This window comes from Saccopteryx leptura, chromosome 3, assembly GCF_036850995.1.
Source record: "Saccopteryx leptura isolate mSacLep1 chromosome 3, mSacLep1_pri_phased_curated, whole genome shotgun sequence".
In the NCBI taxonomy this organism is placed as follows: domain Eukaryota; kingdom Metazoa; phylum Chordata; class Mammalia; order Chiroptera; family Emballonuridae; genus Saccopteryx; species Saccopteryx leptura.
This window is the reverse complement of record NC_089505.1, coordinates 130,370,124-130,389,070: the sequence shown is the minus strand read 5'-3', so window position 1 is coordinate 130,389,070 and position 18,947 is coordinate 130,370,124. Positions and strand designations below refer to the sequence as shown.

The following is an 18,947-nucleotide window of genomic DNA, read 5'->3' as shown; positions in this document are numbered from 1 at the left end:
TTTGGTTGGATATTTTGAAAGAGTGGGCCTAAGGTGTGTGTTGTGGGAGAAGACTGGTAGTCATTTTAGAGTAGATGAGGAGACCTCTGTGAGGAGGTAAGAATTCAAGAAAAAAAAAGTTTGGTGCTTCCTATCACACTTAGCCATGCTTTTTGTCTCGTTATTTATTTTATCCCTCATTTACAACCAAATTCAGTTTTTACTTTCTCCAGGAAACCCTCTCTGACCTTACCTATTCGGGTGAGCTACCCCTTCTTTATCAGAACCTTTACCATGGTTGCAGTGGTCTTACTTCTTGCTTCTTCTCTCAATGGAAACTCCTTGAGGTAGGGATGGTGGCTTTCCAATCTATATCATGTGACCATACACCAAAACTTAATTTGTTTACTCAGTTAACAAGAGATTTTATGATTGTTGCATTATCTTTTAAAGAAATCTTTATCCCAAGGTTCTATAATGTTCTCCCATATTTCCTTCTAAAACTGTTAGTTTTGCCTTTTACACTTAAACCTTAGACCTATCTAGAATGGATTTTTGTATTCCTAGGGAAGTAGAGATCTAATTAGATTTTCATCCATGAGTAGATATCCTAGCATGATTGAGTGGTCCCTATTGTTCCCATTGATCTACAGTACCACCTTTGTCATACCAAGTTTCCATACATCTGAGGATCTATATTTCAAGTTCTCTACCCCATTTCACTGTCATCTATATTTTGAGCACTGTGGTCTGAGACAGTAGCTGACCAGCTATTAGTATGCTGAGGAAGTAGTTGATATCAGCACTTTTACATGTTCTGACACATGATTTATACCTAGTCATGGTCAGTTTTTATAGACGTTCCATGTGTATTTTAGAAATCTATGCCCTCTTGTTTGTTTTTTTACTTCTCTAATATTTTGATACAAGGATCAATTTATGTCCTTTAAATCAAGAGTGTGTTCATTCTCATTAAAATCTTCTACTGATTCATGAATTTTTAGATGCTTGATCCGTCAACATTTAAAAGAAATTGGCTGAAATCTTGCACAAAGATGATAGACTTGTCAGTTTCTTCCAAAAGTTCTATCATTTGTTGCTTTATATATTATTATTACAAAATTTATTCTAGTGAATTGAATGTTTCTTCATTCTGTTACAGCCATCTCTATCCCTAATACTATTAACAAAAATACTTACATACTTTTACTCAGTCACTGTTTCATATATTTAATATGTATTAACTCATGCAATCTCACAACAACCCTATGAGGTAGATGCTGTTATTATATAAATTTTATAGAAGAGAGACTGAGGCACAAAGCTTAAGTTACTTGTCTAAGCTCACACAGCTAGTGTTAGAACCAGAATTCAAACCCAAGCAATTGGATGCCCAGTCCATTCTCTTTACTATGTACTACAGCATGCTCTATAGCCTAGTGATTCTCTGTCTTAAAGTGTAATTTGCCCAATATTAAATACCATATTTCCCCATGTATAAAATGTTCCCAGGTATAAGATGCACCTTAATTTTGGGACCTGAAATTTGAAAAAAAAAAATGTATTACATAAAGTTATTGAACTCAAGTTTTATTCATCATAAAATTCATACAACTCCTCATCACTGTCAAAACTCCCATCCATTAGCTTGTCCTCATCTGTGTCTAATGACTAATCACTGCCCTCATATATTGCCTCATCCTCAGTTCTATCTATGGCATTGGAAATGCCACACTTCTACAACCACTGTATAAGATGCACCCAGTTTTTAGACCCTAAATTTTTATTTATTTATTTATTTATATTTGTTATTTTCCGACGTTAGAAGCAGGGAGGCAGTCAGACAGATTCTCGCATGTGCACGACCGGGATCCACCTGGCATGCCCACCAGGGGGCGATGCTCTGCCCATCTGGAGTGTTGTTTCATTGTGTCGGGAGCCATTCTAGGACCTGAAGTGGAGGTCATGAAGCCATCCTCAGCGCCCAGGCCAATTTTGCTCCAATGGAGCCTTGGCTGCAGGAGGGGAAGTGAGAGACAGAAAGGAAGGAGAGGGGGAAGAATGGAGAAGCTGATGGGTGCTTCTCCTGTGTGCCCTGACTGAGAATCAAACCTGGGACTTCCACACACCGGGTTGATGCTCTACCACTAAGCCAACCAGCCAGGGCCTAGTCCCTAAATTTTTTAAACAAAATGTATATCTTATACATGGGGAAATATAATACCTACTGATCTTAGTTAGTATTTCTCTAGTAAACATTTTTATTTTTTAATTTTGTTTTCCATATTCACATTCATTGTCTCTCATATAAATTTGGCTCTTAAAAAAAATTCAGTGTGACAATTCATCTTATCTCCTACCTTGTCCTTGACATAAATTTCCGTCTTCTGAAATGTTATGGTGCTGATGCTAGCATTTTCCTCAGGACAGACTTGCCTTTTGTGCTTGCATACTGTTCTCTGTCTGGTCTCAGCTGACTTGGTGGTGGCTATTAGAGTACTATGAGTAATTCTTATTCTTCGTGTCAAGTGTGACAATTTGTTAAGACAAAATAAGACAAAAGACTTTTATCCAGGATTGAGTAGTTTTGAATTTGGAGGACCCTTTTTGAATATCCTTCTGCCCTGTACTGCCAAGTAAGTAAGTCCAGAACTCTGAACAAGAGGACAATCTAATCAGAGCTGTGCTTCAGGAAGAGTAACCCAGCCCCTTTTCAGGCTGCTGTGGAGAAAGTCTGCAGTAGAACAAATGTTAGAATGTCATTACAATCACTCAGGTGAAAGGTGACCAAAATGTCTTCTAGGGTGGTTAAAGGAATGGAGACATTAGTTCAGAGAATTTAAGTAGATGTTATTAAATTGTGAATTCCTCTGGTAGAAACCATATCTTCCTTTTTTACTTTTTTAAGTTTTCCATTGATTTGAGAGAGAGAGGGGAAGAGAGAGAGAACAAGAGGAGAAGGAAGAGACAAAGAGGGGATCATCAGCTTGCCATTCCACTTAGTTGTTCCATTTAGATGTATACTGAAACCATACCTTCCTCTCCATTATACAGCTCCTAATATAGCGCCTAAGACATGGTAGGTACATGAGAAACACTTCATAAACAAATATTTACCAAATCACCCTATCAAAATCTGATTTTCATGTGATAAAGGAAATCTTTTGTTTGGCCTTAGAGGAACCAATTATTAAAGGTATCTGTGGCAGGTAGAACACTGATGGCAAGTAGCAGAATTTGAAATGAGAAGGAGGAGGGGGGAAGATGGTATTTGAGTTCTTCTAAGCTTGGCTAGTTTCATGTCATGTCTTGGTAGGGATTGGACTGAGGAATAGCCCAAACCATTCTGGATGAAACTGGTGCTAGATAATCTAGACCTTGGCTTTGTGTTTCATTTCCTTTTGTTCATTAAAATATCTCCTAGGGCAGTGATGGGCAATCTTTTGAGCCTGGTGTGTCAAAATTCGCCCAAAAATCAAGCATAACTCGGATGTTGTGTCACTTCGAGAAAAATGGCCTAACCAGAAGTCCCAGAACTAGACGCTCTGTGTCAGAGTTCTGTTGTTTTGGCCTATAGACCTCCGGCACAGAGTGTTTACACTACAGCAAAGGTTTTATCCTCGGCTACTGCACCTGGCCGTGCGGGATTCGAGGATGAAACGTCCTTCTCAGCATGCTGCCCCATACTTCTCTGGTATGCGGCCACATGTCATCAAAAATGGCTACACGTGTCAGTGCTGACACACAGTTCATAGGTTCACCATCACGGTCCTAGTGAGTCAGCAAGAGAAGGAAGGGAGAATCTGGCAAAAGACACTGGAACAGCTTCTACAACCTGATATCAATGGGACGTGTGTCACGTCATCTTCTCTGAACCTTATTTTCTTAACCTGTGATGTGATAACAATCCTTACCCTGCCAAATTCATTAAGGTCTCCAACTAGATCCCTAGAAAAGCAAAAATAAGTTGACAAAGAGGCAGACTTGATTGTGATGTTTTCATGGTTAGCAAGGGTATAAATTGGTATGATATGATCTTTCTGAAAGATTAATTTGGCAATGTGTATCTAAGATGCCCTGACCCGGCCCTGGCTGGCTCAACGTTAGAGCATCGGCCCAGTGTGTGGAAGTCCTGGGTTTGATTTCCAGTCAGGGCACACAGAAGAAGCACCCATCTGCTTCTCCACCCCTCCCCTTCTCGCTTCTCTCTCTTTCTTTCCTCCTGCAGCCATGGCTTGAATTGGAGCGAGTTGGCCCCGGCCACTGAGGATGGCTCCATCGCCATCAGGCAATAAGAGTTCAGTTGCTGAGCAATGGAGAATGCCCCAGATGGGCAGAGCATCACCCTCTAGTGGGCTTGCTTGGTGGGTCCCTGTCCAGCTGCTCATGAGGAATTCTGTCTCTATGCCTCGCCTTCTCTTACTGAATTAAAATAGTTAATTAATTAATTAAAATACCTAGACCCTTTACTTAACCCAGTAATTTTACTTCAAGCAACTTGCTCTAGTAAAACAAACAAACAAAAAACAAAGAAAACATAAATATCTGTTTCAGGGTTATTTATAAAAATGAGATATTTAAAACCACTCAAACAATGAATGCTTTAATAAGTATAGTAGTCAACATAAACATGAAAATATATGCTATTTTAATGGAGGAATATTTGCACTGTGACAACTGAAAAGTAGTAGAATGGAAAATGGTATGTATAGTATAATTTCAATTCAGTTTTTAAAAGGACTTGGGAAATATTTAGAAGGAAACTCATATGTCTTGAGAGACCTGATTACGCTTATTTTGTCTCTTCTCTACTTCTGCTTCCAGTTTTTAAATACTCAGACTGTATTGCTTCATAATCAGGAAATAAGCTTTGAAGTAGGCATTGGCCTTGCCCATTCCCTGCCCTCACAGCTGTAGCTTCTTCCAGACAAGCCCACCCACCGGTGCTCACGGAACGCTCACTGAGTGCCCAGCATTGTGCCAAGCTGGTGGGACACTTTGGATTATGTTGTTGGATCCCATCTTCTGAGAACCTAAAGCGAAGAGAGAAAGTGAGCAACCATTAGATAGTTTATAAGCAGTAATTGCTGAGCTCCACGTTCTAGACTCCAAAGGCAGCAGACATTGAGAAAAGAGAGGGATTGGAGATCGCTTGACCAGTCCTGGGGGCTTCTTTAAAAACATATCTAAGCTGCATCTTCATAAATGCTGGGTCTTTGACATTCTGTTGGACATCTGTGACCATAATCTGAAGGGAATGGGAACATAATATCTCTGAAAATCTCAAAAATTCCTGTGACATACTATCCTGTGGTTATAATTTACTCAATGAAGAGTTTGTTAAGTGTTCAGTTGTGCAGACACCAGAGACAGACAGATGGTTGATGGAATAGGGTCCTGTTTTGCTCATATCAATGATGGACATATTGGTAACTGCGTCATACCAAGCAAAAAAATGTTTTGAAGCAGAAGCATGGTAAAAGACCATAGACTTTGGAGTCAAAGGCCCTGGGGGTGCAAAGCCAGCATTTCTGTGACCAAGATATTTCTCTGATTCTCTATTTCCTCCTTTGTAAAACTGTATGAATGACTACTTTAAAAAGTGCTTATTGTGAAAAAACAAATCAATTAACATATGCAAAAGCACAAAGACTTGACACAGAGTTGCAGAAAAAGTATTAGTTCTTCCTCTCCCCTCCCTGAATCCTTTTCTACAAATGCTGAACACCAGTTGACTAGTTTTCTCTCATAGTGGAGATTAATATTATTATTCATGCTTTAAAGGGAAAGAAAATGAAGCTCAGAAAAAGATAGAAAGTATGATATAATAATCATATTGATAATATGATTGATGTTTTTGCTTCTGGTTTCAAATTTGTATTACAGATTGATGTTTTTGCTTCTGGTTTCAAATTTGGATTGCTACAGATCAGGGGTCAACACTAGATGGTCTTGGGACTAAATATGGCCGGCCACTTGTTTTTGTAAATATAGTCACAACAGCGGTGTTAAGTGGTTACCATAGAGATGTTATGCCTTGCCAAGCCTAAAATATTCACTATCTGGTCTTGCCATAGATTATCAAAGTATACTTCTCGATGATTTTCAAATATGTTTTTAAAACATAATTGCCCAGGGAGCACTGATAATTCCATAACTATTTCCAATCTTAATTTACTTGCCCCCCCAAAAATGTTTTTCTCCTCAGAGATGAAGATAAAGTAAAAAGTTGGAAGTCCAAGTTTTTTAAAACAAAGGAGAAAAAAGAGAAAAGTGCTGAAGAATCAGAGAGGTAAGTACACAGGTGCCCTACATTACAGCTCACTTGCTGCCATTGATACCTCTCACCAGCTGCGTAAACTTTGGCACGTCAGCAGATTTGATTTTCGGCTCTTCACCTACAAAATGAGAATTGCAACACCTAAATTCTAGTTCAGCGAGAAGATCAGAAGAGACACAGGATGTGGGAATGTAGAGCCACACTCGTGTGTCCTCTTCACCGTCATCCCTGCTTTTTGGTGAATAGGGAGCGAGGAAAGAGTTCAAGCCAGCCCTGACCAAACCATGAGGTTTCCAGTCTTCTTTCAGGCTGAAAGCACTGTTCTCCTGTAATACAAACCTTAAATAACATACCAGTTTGAACTTAAATAAGAGTAGGTATCATATAGTAAGACTGATTTCCCTAAAATACAATGTAATTCCAGTTATGTCTATGTTCATGTTAAAATTACAAAATATTTTATCAACTCAGAATCTAACCCTCACTCATGTTGTTCAAGTTCGCATTTGGCTGTTGGGGGAGGTGATGTTTTTACTGTCCCAGGTGGTTGCTTGGTGCTCAGTGCTCCAGCTCCCCTCAGTTGTTAGGACATGGGGCAGACCCCAGGTATACTTTTGAACCAGTGTCTTCAGGAAATCCTTGTCTAAATAGTCATTAAGCTGGGAACACTGTGTGGTCTGTCTGCTTTGGAAAACCTGTCTAGAAAGGTCCTACAGGGACACCCCGAAAGAAATAAGACATTAGTCTCTACCAAATTTAAACTCAGAGGATGGTATGCAATGACCTTCCCCTTATGTTTATTTTCTTTGGGTTTAGACTTGATGTAATTTATTTTTCCCAGGTTGGAAAGATCTATTCACAGACTGGGAAGCACTTCCCATTTTAAACTACATACCTTTGCATAGCATAGCAAAACAGAATTCAAAGAGAGGAAATAACAGAATTTTTTACTGTCCACTGCCTAACCCCCTAAAAAAAATGCTTTTCAGTATTTTAATGACTACACATAAGTCTTTTTAGGAAAGATTTTTCTAGTGGTTTTTCTTTTTTTAATTCTTACAACAAATTGCTGTAATAGTTTACTTTTATTCTCAATGGAGTAAATGTGAAAATGTGGTAAATTTACAAATGCAATATACTGAGGCTATCTTGACTCCTGCAGACTGATGGATCAATTTTTATGGGCTCCTGATTTCTTTTTGAATGGTTTCTACCATCATTCATTCTACCAATAAGAAATGCTTTCTATATCAGTATAGCCCTTTCATTATCCCTTTAATAGTCCAAGATGATATGTTTTCAGAGACACCGGGGAAGGGTATGACAGGTATAAAGCCATGGGGATGGTAGCCCACCTTGTAAGATGTTCCATGCCCACAGACTCTGCATGTCGATGGGAAAGGGCAGCTGAAAAGGCAGAGTGGCCACATTATCACATACCCTGTAGACCATCGGAATAGGACTTTATCTTCTAGGCCGTGGAAAGATGAGATGGTTTTATGTAAGAGAATGACATGGTCAATTAAATTTTAGAAAGATGACTGGTGGCCAGTATGCAGGCGGAATCACAGAAGGAAAGACAAGAGGAAGGTGGCCATAGTCTAAAATAGGGCAGAGACTGATCTTGCACGGAATGAAACAGATATAGGTGATACTTCTGAGTAAAAGTGACAGGACTTGTTGACCTGTTTCCCTCTGTCAATACATAAATACATAAAAGCACTAAAATGCAGCGCCCCCCCACCCCCATGGAAGGGCAGGGTGGAGGAAAAGGAAGTATAAATATGAGCACAGTCAGCTTCTGCTGTCGAGACTTCCACTTTTATACCCTGAAACTTGAGCGTGTATTTTGTGACGTCTTGCTTTATTTTTTTAATTCTGTCTTCTCTAAAATCAGTCAGCAAACTGGACAGTTCTTTGATTGTTGCAGAGACTTTTGATTCCCCAGTTAGGTTTGAAAACCCACAAGATGTGATCATTCACTCACTCTTACTGGTTTCCATTAAATAATCTGAGGGTGAATGGGACAATTTATAACTCTCAAGTTTTTCTTTCTTAATTATACTTGTAAATCTGATTCAAAGCGGTTTTTTGTTTAAATTGCTTAACTAACTAGATGTTATTTCGAGTTATCTTGCTGCCAAAAAAGTGGTTTTTAATTGTAGTGGAAAAGAACTGGTATTACTCTGTTCAGCTGTTTTGACAATATGCTGTAGTAGAAATGTGTGTGTGATAGAAGGTATATAAAATTATATACACAAAGAAATTATACTTAAATTTATCCTGAAATAGGATGACTTTATAGGTTTGGAAGCATAAGAGTTTTGTTGTAGTACAGTTAACCCTACCTGCATTTTTCTTGCCAGTTTATCACGTAGGAATTTCTTTAGAATCAAGAAGCAAAAATTGGAAAAGAAGAGACTGGAAAGAGAAAATCTTTTCAGAGAAAGATTTGAGGTAAGTTCTGCCCTGCAGGTAAAAATCAACAATATGAAAGGCAAGAAACTTCTGTTTTGAAAGATTCTGTGTTGTACCTCTGCCTCCCTGGGATTAAGTCATGGTTTTTGACTAAAAAGCTGGTATTTTTATTTTTTCCTGATACATTTCTGTATTACCCTGCCTTTGTATATGCTATTTGCTATGCCTGGGAAAACTCCTAAGTTGCACAGTTCAAACATCAACCACTGTTCCCCAACTCCTTCAGGCAAAGTTACTCCCTCAGAACACTTTAAAAATCTATTATACACATACCTGGCCCTGGCCGGTTGGCTCAGTGGTAGAGCATTGGCCTGGCGTGCAGGAGTCCCAGGTTCGATTCCTGACCAGGGCACACAGGAGAAGCGCCCATCTGCTTCTCCACCCCTCCCCCTCTCCTTCCTCTCTGTCTCTCTCTTCCCCTCCTGCAGCCAAGGCTCCATTGGAGCAAAGTTGGCCCGGGCGCTGAGGATGGCTCTGTGGCATCTGCCTCAGGTACTAGAATGGCTCTGGTTGCAACAGAACAATGCCCCAGATGGGCAGAGCATCGCCCCCTGGTGGGCATGCTGGGTGGATCCCGGTCAGGCGCATGCAGGAGTCTGTCTGCCTCCCCATTTCCAACTTCAGGAAAAAAAAAATCTATTATACACATACCTGTAAGTACAGTTAGAACCAGTTGATCGCATTACAACCTATGTGTGCACGCATGCACACTTGAAACTAAAACTCGAGTCTCTTTTGAGATTTTCCTCTCAAATTAGCTCCCAACATAAAACATAAAACATTCAGTGAATGAATGAATCACTAAACAAAAGAAATGAATAGATAAATAAGTGAAGCATCTGATGCTCCTTGATCTTGTATCCTGTCATTAGGATCTCATGGAACATTCTTCCAGAATTCCAACTAAGTCAGACTATCCTCCCATCTGAGTTTACATACTGTCAAAACAAGAACTTATTAAGAGACATACATATTAAACACCACCCATGTGCCAGACATTGGATTGAGTATGCATCCTGCTCATAAAATTTATCCAAGTTACTTCTCTGCCTATAATCTTTCAAAAGTTCCACATTTCCAAATGGATAAAGTTTGGGCTTCTTAATATGGCACATATAGTTCTTCATGTCACAGAAACACATTAGGTTTTCAGTTGATAATTTCATACTATTAAAGTGTGGGATGAAATTGTCTACTGCAAACTCTGATGCTACTTGACTAGTTGAAAAACAACAGTGTAACAACTTCTTTTTATTTATTTATTTATTTTTATTTATTCATTTTTAGAGAGGAGAGAGAGAGACAGAGAGGGAGAGAGAGGAGAGAGAGACAGAGAGAGAGAAGGGGGGAGGAGCTGGAAGCATCAACTCCCATATGTGCCTTGACCAGGCAAGCCCAGGGTTTCGAACCGGCGACCTCAGCATTTCCAGGTCGACGATTTATCCACTGCGCCACCACAGGTCAGGCACAACTTCTTGATGAAAAGACCCAGACATTCCACCCAGTGCTTTTCTCCCCCACTGTCTTTGGACTGCCCCATATGGGGCAGAAATTCCATTTCTCCTTATTGCCTGTGGAGTGTTTCTTTGATATTCCATTAGAAAAAGTATGTCATTTCAATAACTTTTTTTAGCTCAAATCACAAAACATTAGGTATGTTTGTGCCAGGCATGGAAGGTGAAAGCATCAATAAAACTGTCTTCCACTTTCATTTTATAATACAAAATGTTTATTATAATGCTATAACAATTATATACAACATGCAATTGAAACTATAAATTATACATAGCATTCATCAGGCAAGGTGGTTAAGAGAAAAATAAAAGGCATTCCAGGCATGAGCGATGGCATTAAACTATGACAGGTAGGTGGTATATTCAGGATTATCATATGGCCCAGGGGTCAAGAACCTATGGCTTGTGAGCCAGATGTGGCTCTTTTTTTCCCCCCCCCTGAAGCTGGAAACGGGGAGGCAGTCAGACAGACTCCCACATGCGCCCAACCGGATCCACCCGGCATGCCCACCAGGGGGCGACGCTCTGCCCCTCTGGGGTGTCGCTCTGTTGCATCCAGAGCCTTCTAGCCCCTGAGGCAGAGGCCACAGAGCCATCCCCAGCGCCCGGGCCATCTTTGCTCCAATGGAGCCTTGGCTGGGGGAGGGGAAGAGAAAGACAGAGAGGAAGGAGAGGGGGAGGGGTGGAGAAGCAGATGGGCGCCTCTCCTGTGTGCCCTGGCTGAGAATCAAACCCGGGACTCCTGCACGCCAGGCTGACACTCTACCGCCGAGCCAATCGGCCAGGGCTCTAGATGTGGCTCTTTTGATGGCTGCATCTGGCTCACAGACAAATCTTTAATAAAAAAAAATAATGTTAAAAATATAAAACATTCTCATGTATTACAATCCATTCATTTCCTTCCGCTCATGTTCATGGTTGCGGGTGGCTGGAGCCAATCACAGCTGTCCTCCGGGACAACACCAAATTTTTATTGGATAATGCATAACGTGCATGGGTCATTGTATGGCTCTCACGGAATTACATTTTAAAATATGTGGTGTTCATGGCTCTCTCAGCCAAAAAGGTTCCCGACCCCTGATATAGCCGGATGTTTCAACAACATGGATAAGAATGAGGGTGTGAGGAGTGACAGTCTGCAGAGGACCTCGAATGTCAGGCTGAGAAATGTGGATCTTGTCCTGAGAGCAATGAACAGTTTTTAGAACTCTGAAAAGGAAGGTGACCAAATCTAATTTTCATTCTAAGAAATCACTGTGTAGTCACTGTGAACAACAGTCTAGAAAGGGTAAGGAATCAATTAGGAAGCTATTACTTTGTAAGACAAATCTATCTTGTGCTCAGACCCCACTTGGTAGAGGATGATCTTATAATCCATCAGCCAAATCCGGGATACTTCTGAGCGTGGAAGGAGGCACACCCAATCACAATAAATATTTGTCACTGAAGACTGAGCAAAGGGAGGTGTCTGGCCACCCCAATTTGGTAAAGTTGACATCTGTAAATATAAGCTATATATTCTGGAACTATGTTATTTTTCAGTCAAGGGATTTCATTAATCAGAAGGTGATGTACCTATAAATGTGTGGGCAGGTTAGTTTCAAACAAAAAAAAACCCCTCCCCTGATGGCAGACACTGAATTGCTCTTTTCTTTTCCTCTCACAAATGACTGTCTTTGACCACAAAAGGAGAGTGGGAATGCCCACACACCCATTCCTACTCCTTTAAAATGTGTGCTATAGCTATCACAGAGAGGAAGGGGGGTGGTGGGGTGGAGAGTGTGCCACCTAGAAGCACTAGTTATGTAAGAACATTATAAACTTTAAGAGGGTTTTCTCCCCCCCCCCCCCAACACATACCCCTTTTTAACTTCTCCTTTCCTGGGATTGGTGGTAATTTTATTACTGGAAGCCAGTACTTAATGAATACCCATGTTACAGCCCTCTCATTCACCAGATTCATTCTAGTACCATTAGATAATGGATGTGAAGACACTTTGAAAATAGGGTCATACCAAGCAAATATAAGATTGTAGCATTTCACAATTATTTCCTTAAACAACTTTACTTTCATGAAATAGCTTGCTATTTTCTATTCTATCTAAAAAATTAGATATTTACTAATATCTAGCACTTTGAGGTTACTATATTATGTCCTCCATTAATTTTATTACAATGAAAACATGAAATCTATATGACCCTAATCTGATTAGGAATTTCTCCTTTTAGTATGACAAAGAGATTACTGTCATCAACACCGCAGTGGCATGTTCCAGTAACTCCAGAAATGGAATATTTGACTTGCCAATAACCCGTGGAGAAGAACTGGAAGTCATTGATACCACAGAGGGAAATCTAGTGCTATGTCGCAATTCTGAAGGCAAATGTAAGTCATTGGCTTAATGCCCATAAAACTATACTGTTTCAGAAATTCTCAAAGCATTATCTACATAACTCTTAATGATTTTTGTTTCTCTAGATGGATATGTGCTCATTGAACACCTAAATTTCAAGTGAGTGGTTAGATTTTATACTTCAAATCATGAATTCTAAATACTCAACACACTGCCATGTACATTAGGCTCAAGGAAATACTACTGAATTTATTTATACTCAGAAAAAAAACACTAAAAATTAGATATGCAGTGCTCTTTCTATAAGGGTTACTTCGGAAGAGACTTTATTATTGTATCTCTTGAGTATGTCATCAAACTTCTCTCCAGACAATAATTATAAACATTTTAAAAGAGCATAAAATTATTAAACTGGATACAAAATTCCCCATAAATCTCCTGTTCATTATGCCACTGGTCTATATTTCAAAATATATTTTTTTTATTTTTTCTTAGGCATCAAGGTTGGTCACCTTAGGAAGATCAAGATCAAATGTATGGATGCACAAGTGAACTAGTTCTAAGACATCAGTCCTGCTCACGTTAGTTTCAGTTCATGGTCAGAATGAGATGGTAGAATCTGTGGAAACTCTGATAGGAATTTAGGAGAAAACAAAAACAAATCCTCCACACTTAGTTGGTTTTACTCCTAAAGGTTATCTTTCCAGGTCTATTTCAGAATCAACTCCACTGCTGGCTCAGAGACTATGAAACCATGTGCTAGCATTTCAGCACTAATTTAATGAGCTACATCCAAAGTTAGAAAGCATGCCTTATGGCACTACCTAGTCAACTGTACAGATGGTTAGCGCGTGTCTAATATTAGTACATGAGCATTTGTAATTTCTAAAAGATGTTGTACATTTAGGTTGGGCATAATTTAATTCTGAAAAAAAATAGTGTGACCAAGATCTTTTAAATACTCAAAGTATAACCTTGAAATAATTACAGCTCAGTCTTGAAAAAAAAAAAAAGGTATACGTGTTCTGCTTTATCACAAAAACAAAATCAGACTAAAAATGCTGCTCAAAATTGGTTTCTTTGGGAAGAGTATACTGAAAATTTATTCATAAGTTCTCCCAACATCACTTTAACATATATATATATATGCTGTATTGGTTTAAAATGTCCTGTTGCCCAAAATAAGTAATACTTATTATTATTTTGTCTATGCTTGAACACCTATTCAAATAATAAAATTCATATATATTTTCACTTATATGTGAAAGAAAAATAGGCTGAGCTGTAAATAACACTCTATATTTTAAATGATTTACACTGTCTGTTAAGCAGGGTGAGTCTGGCCTTCAAGGGGTAAATTTATTCTGTGGCCTCATCCTTTATACTGTGAGATTATTTCTTAGGCTTTTAGCTTTTTTTCTTTTTCAATTTCCAAATTGCACTTGTCAATAAAGGCCAAGCTTATTCTAGAAGACAAGAATGGAAAGTATTGTAGAGTTTGCAGAGGGAAATAGATATGAATGCAATGCCTAGAAGATTAAGAAAGGTTTTATAGATAAGATGGCGCTGCAGATCGGTCTTGAATCACAAGTATATTTGTTAGACAAGGCACAGCGATGGAAAGCCATGCTCTCTGCTGGCTGGGAAGAAATGGAAGGGGACTAGGGTGCCCTGTGTCTGGTGGGAAAAGGCAAGAGCTGGCGTGGGGTACGCTGGGGCTAGAACGTGACAAGAGTTCTGACTCAAAGGTCTCAAGCCGGAAAGCAATGACAGATGTTTAGAGAGAGAAAAATTTACAACAATACGAGTGATGTAGCAGTTGTTTTTGCAATATTCTAGGCAAAAGAGCATTTGAGGATAAGACAGCCTCAGTAAAAACATATAGGACAGGAGCCCCATCAGAGAGATCACGGAGGTAAGGAAACAACAGAATCAGTCTCGGTGACTGATTAGAGGAGAGAGAAAGAATTAGAGAATGACTCCAAGATTTCCTTTTGGGGAGCTGAGATTGAGGATGGAACCAAAAGTGAGACTGTGTTTCTGCTTGGACCCCCTGAATTAAATTCACCTACTGAGAGGCGGGGCAGTCAGGCCAGACCGGAACAGCCGGTGTGGAGGTCGCACCTGCCCAGAGCAGGTAAGTGCGGCTTGTGTGCAGGAGGTGAGGAAGAGCGAGGGCAGGGCTGTGCTGAGGAGAGATCTGTCGCGCAATAATCCTGTAAAAACGAGAATCATAAACCTTCTATCACTCCTGCCACCTGACCAAAACATGAAGTATTTTAAACCTACCATGGCAATGGGACTAAATTTCAACTGAGACGAGTTTGTCCCCTACACGTTCCATCTGGGGCTCGCCTCTGAGTCTCAATTGTCTCATCAGTAAAAGAGGGCTAATAACACTCACCTGTCTACTTCACGGGGTTGTTGTCAGGCTGTAATATAGTAACACAAATAAAAGTGTCCTAAAAATCCTTAACACACAATACTGCACAAATGTTGCTAATTTCAGCGCCTGGCCTTTTCTGAAGTTGGAAGATGTTTTGAAATTCAAATCTTAAGACGTGAAAAAAATTGCTGGGATACAAGTTTTATATAGATCTATTTAATAAACTCTTAAAACAACATTTTTCTATGTTTTTAAAGTATAAACAAAACTAACCAGTTACTACTTGTTGACATGGACTATATTTTTAGGAACAATAAAGACTTCTATCTATACTCAGCGTGATTGTCTTATTTTACTTTCAGCCACATTTCTTCCATCCTTTTACCACTGAAATTTCTCACACTATTGATTGGCAAGATTCTCTAATGTGAACATTATAACTAAGATGTCAGTGGTGTCATCTGTCTCCTAGAATGCTAATCTTAGCAAAAGTTTCAATGGAAAGACTGAGTCTCTACTTTTTACCATATTTCTCCATATATAAGACACACGATTTAAAAATAAATTTGGGGTCTAAAAACTGGCTGCATCTTATACAGTGGTTATAAGTTCTTTTACTTGCATTTCCCACTTTTTCGTGCTTGTTTTTGCGCTCACTGTTGAAGACAGTGATTTGTCATCAGACAGATGAGGACAAGCTAACGGATGGGAGTTTTGACATTGATGAGGAGTTGTATGAATTTTATGATGAATAAAACGAGTTCAGTAACATTATGTGATACATTTTTTTTTCCAGATTTTGGGCCCCAAAATTAAGCTGTGTCTTATACATGGGGAAATATGGTGATTTTGCATGGACACATACCAGTAAAGATAACATTCTGTCAGATAAAAACATCCAAAGGTACTTGACCCCACCAGAGGTGAACACGGGCCCACACAAATTCACTTCTCAGCCAAGTCACCTGCCACAACAAGACCTCCCCTTCCTCCTGTGGGTACTTCTGCGCAACACTCGGTCTCCCAGGATGGCACACCATGCCATGGACCAGATCCTCCTGTACATCTTCAGAACTTTTAAACATTCTAGGGGAAGACTAGGAAGAGAAAAAAAAAAAAGAATATATAATGACAAATTCCTAAGAAGTGGTTGTTTCTGGGTAACAACCCTGAATGATTTTAGGATAATTCCTTTTCAGCTTCAAACTTCCTGTACTTTTCAAATGTCCCACAATAAGCGTCCCCTACCCATGGAATTTAGAAAATAAAGGAAAAAAACGTTTTTACTAATAAAATACAAATTCCTTATTCTAAATTTAGAAAAACAAATTAAAATCTTTACTTACAGATCTTGACTTGCATGTGTCATTAAATGAGGACTAAAGTATAATGTTTTTCAAAATGTTGCTTTTAGGTATATAAATACGGACTGTCACCGTTATCATTTGGACATGGGATCACATCAGCACTGCTTGTTCTCTTCTCAGCAGCCATTAGTATAAACTTCCATTACTACCTGAGACCCTCTAGGCCTGCCCTTCCTGCTCAATGGCTGTGTAAGCAGAGTTTCAGCCTCCGTAGTAGCATGCCCCAGCACCGTACCTGTACATGTGTTATGTTCCAGTTTAAATAGATTATCCAGGCGAGCCCTATTCAATTGTATAAGCCCTTAAAACCAGAAGAGTCAGCCACTCAGATATGTAGTGGAAGAAGAGGCAGTGGACATCTGAACCATGAGCACCCTGTTGCTGGCTTTGAAGATGAAGGGAACAGTGGTCCAAAGAACCACAATGGCCTCCAGGTGCTACAAATGACCCGGAGCCCAGATCCAGAAAGAAAATGGGACTTCAGTCCCACAGCAACAGGAAATTAAATTCTGCCAACAACTTAAATGATTCTCCACCAGAGCCCAGCTCTACAAATGCTTCATTTTCAGTCTTATGTGACTGGAAGCAGACACACCAGCCAAGTTCACTGAATTTCTGAGTTATAGAACTATAAGATAAATTGGTGGTTTGGGAGTAAAATCAGCATCACAGCAGCATGAAACACCCCTGTGTATATCCTCTTAAATCTACAACCAGTAGGACATTTATAACTGAACAAAGGTTCCTCTGCTCAGCACCCTAAGACACACGAGAGTATTGGCATGCACAGTGGAGGCAGAAGTGGGGGGCCTCTCTAGCTGCCAGGGTGGAGCCTGCACCCCCAGTCAATGCAGTGGTGCTGGAGGAGTTGTGGTGTGGCCGCCACACCACTGCCTGCCAGAAAGTAAGAGGCCAGCAGCAGCAGCAGCAGCGCCCAAGAATCCAACTCCCTCCCACGGGTTGTGGTCGTGCTCACCAGAGAGACTATAGCAGCAGTAGAGATGTCTCTAGGCTCCTGGACACAGGGCCAGCTGCCATAAGGAAGCAGGAAGCACCATGACAGTCTGGCAAACCAGGCCATTCCCACACCTGCCACCTTCCCATCATGGTGGTGGTGACACAAGACTCAGGCAACCCAGACACAGTAGGGCACCCACCATCCTGATCACCCTGGTGGCGACTTCCACAACCACAATGACACCGTCCCCTCCACCACCACCACAAAGTGGAGAAAGCACCAGAGATTGGAAAGACGTAAGTAGTGTGCAGGTAAGAGAAAAACTGAAATTTGCATTATAGCACCTCCTACTGGAAACAAAAGACTTCTAATTATCAAACTGCTGAATTGGTAAAATCAAAATGGTACCTAAACACAAAATGTGTTCACTACTGTAAAAGCTCTGTAAGAGGAACAACACATCAAACACCATGAACCACTAAGGTAACATGGCATCACAAAAAGAAAATGACAATTCTCGAGAAACCAAATTAAAAGTCATGGATGATTGTGATCGAGCAGTCATAAAGAAACTCAACAAGATATAAGAATACTCAGAAAGGAAGGTCAACAAGCTCAAGAATAAAATTAATGAACAGAAGGAGCACTTTACTGAGTAGACTGAAACTCTCAGAGACTGAAACTCTCAGAAAGAACCACAAAGAAATTCTGAAGCTGAAGAACTCAGAAAATGAGGTGAAGAATGTATCAAACAATTGGGAATAAACAGACAGATCAGATCATGAGAAAGAGAGAATTAGCGAGCTCAAAGAAATTTAGAAATGATTCAGACTGAGGGGAAGAGAAAACTAAGATTTTTTAAAATGAAAGAAGTCTATGAGGACATTCTAACTCCATCATAAAGGGCAATATAAGGATAATGGCCATCCTACAAGGAGAACAGAGGGAGAAATAACAGGACATAGAAGTATAAGAAGCTGACAGAACACCTAATTAGCTCAATGCAAAGGGTCCAAGAAACATTAAAATTCAAAAGTTAATGCCAGCCCTGGCTGGTTGATCTGGTGATAGAGCATCAGCCCAATGTGTGAAAATCCCAGGTTTGATTCCCGGCCAGGGCACACAGGAGAAGCGCCCATCTGCTTCTCCACCCTTTCCCCTCTCCTTTTTCTCCATCTCTCTCTTCCCTTCCTGCAGCCAAGGCTCCATTGGAGCAAAGTTGGCCCAGGCACTGAGGATGGCTCCTGGTCTCTGCCTCAGGCGCTAGAATAGCTCTAGTTGCAATGAAGCAACACCCCAGATGGGCAGAGCATCGCCCCCTAGTGGGCATGCCAGGTGGATCCTGGTCGGGCACATGCAGGAGTCTGTCTCTCTGCGTCCCTGCTTCTCACTTCAGAAAAATACAAAAAAAAAAAAAATGTTAATGCCAAAGAATTTTCCTGAAACCTTTATGAATCAGTGTCACCTCAATAAATTCAACTAAAAAAAATTTTAAATTACTATGACCTTAGCTCTGGGGAAAAAAATTTTCAATGACAGATGGCCAGCAGGCATATGAAAAAATACTTAACATCAGTTAGTTTATTACCAGGGAAATGCCAACCCAACCACAGATTCTCATTTGTAAAGCA

The 18,947-nt window shown here is 40.1% G+C and overlaps 1 protein-coding gene across 2 annotated transcripts in view; it reads left to right on the top strand.

Annotated features, from left to right (window-relative positions):
* FYB2 (FYN binding protein 2) overlaps window positions 1-15,327 on the top strand; it is a 115,597-nt gene extending 100,270 nt beyond the window's left edge. Inside the window, exons 16-20 of one of the 2 annotated variants that reach the window (XM_066376394.1) lie at window positions 6,188-6,271; window positions 8,626-8,716; window positions 12,481-12,637; window positions 12,731-12,764; window positions 13,101-15,327. In XM_066376394.1, the coding sequence (XP_066232491.1) occupies window positions 6,188-6,271; window positions 8,626-8,716; window positions 12,481-12,637; window positions 12,731-12,764; window positions 13,101-13,122 (388 nt within the window). In that variant the 3' untranslated portion in view covers window positions 13,123-15,327. Of the gene's footprint in view, window positions 1-6,187; window positions 6,272-8,625; window positions 8,717-12,464; window positions 12,638-12,730; window positions 12,765-13,100 lie in introns of those variants that run through there. The other variant, XM_066376395.1, reaches the window with a different exon arrangement.
* Window positions 15,328-18,947: the final 3,620 nt, after the last annotated feature.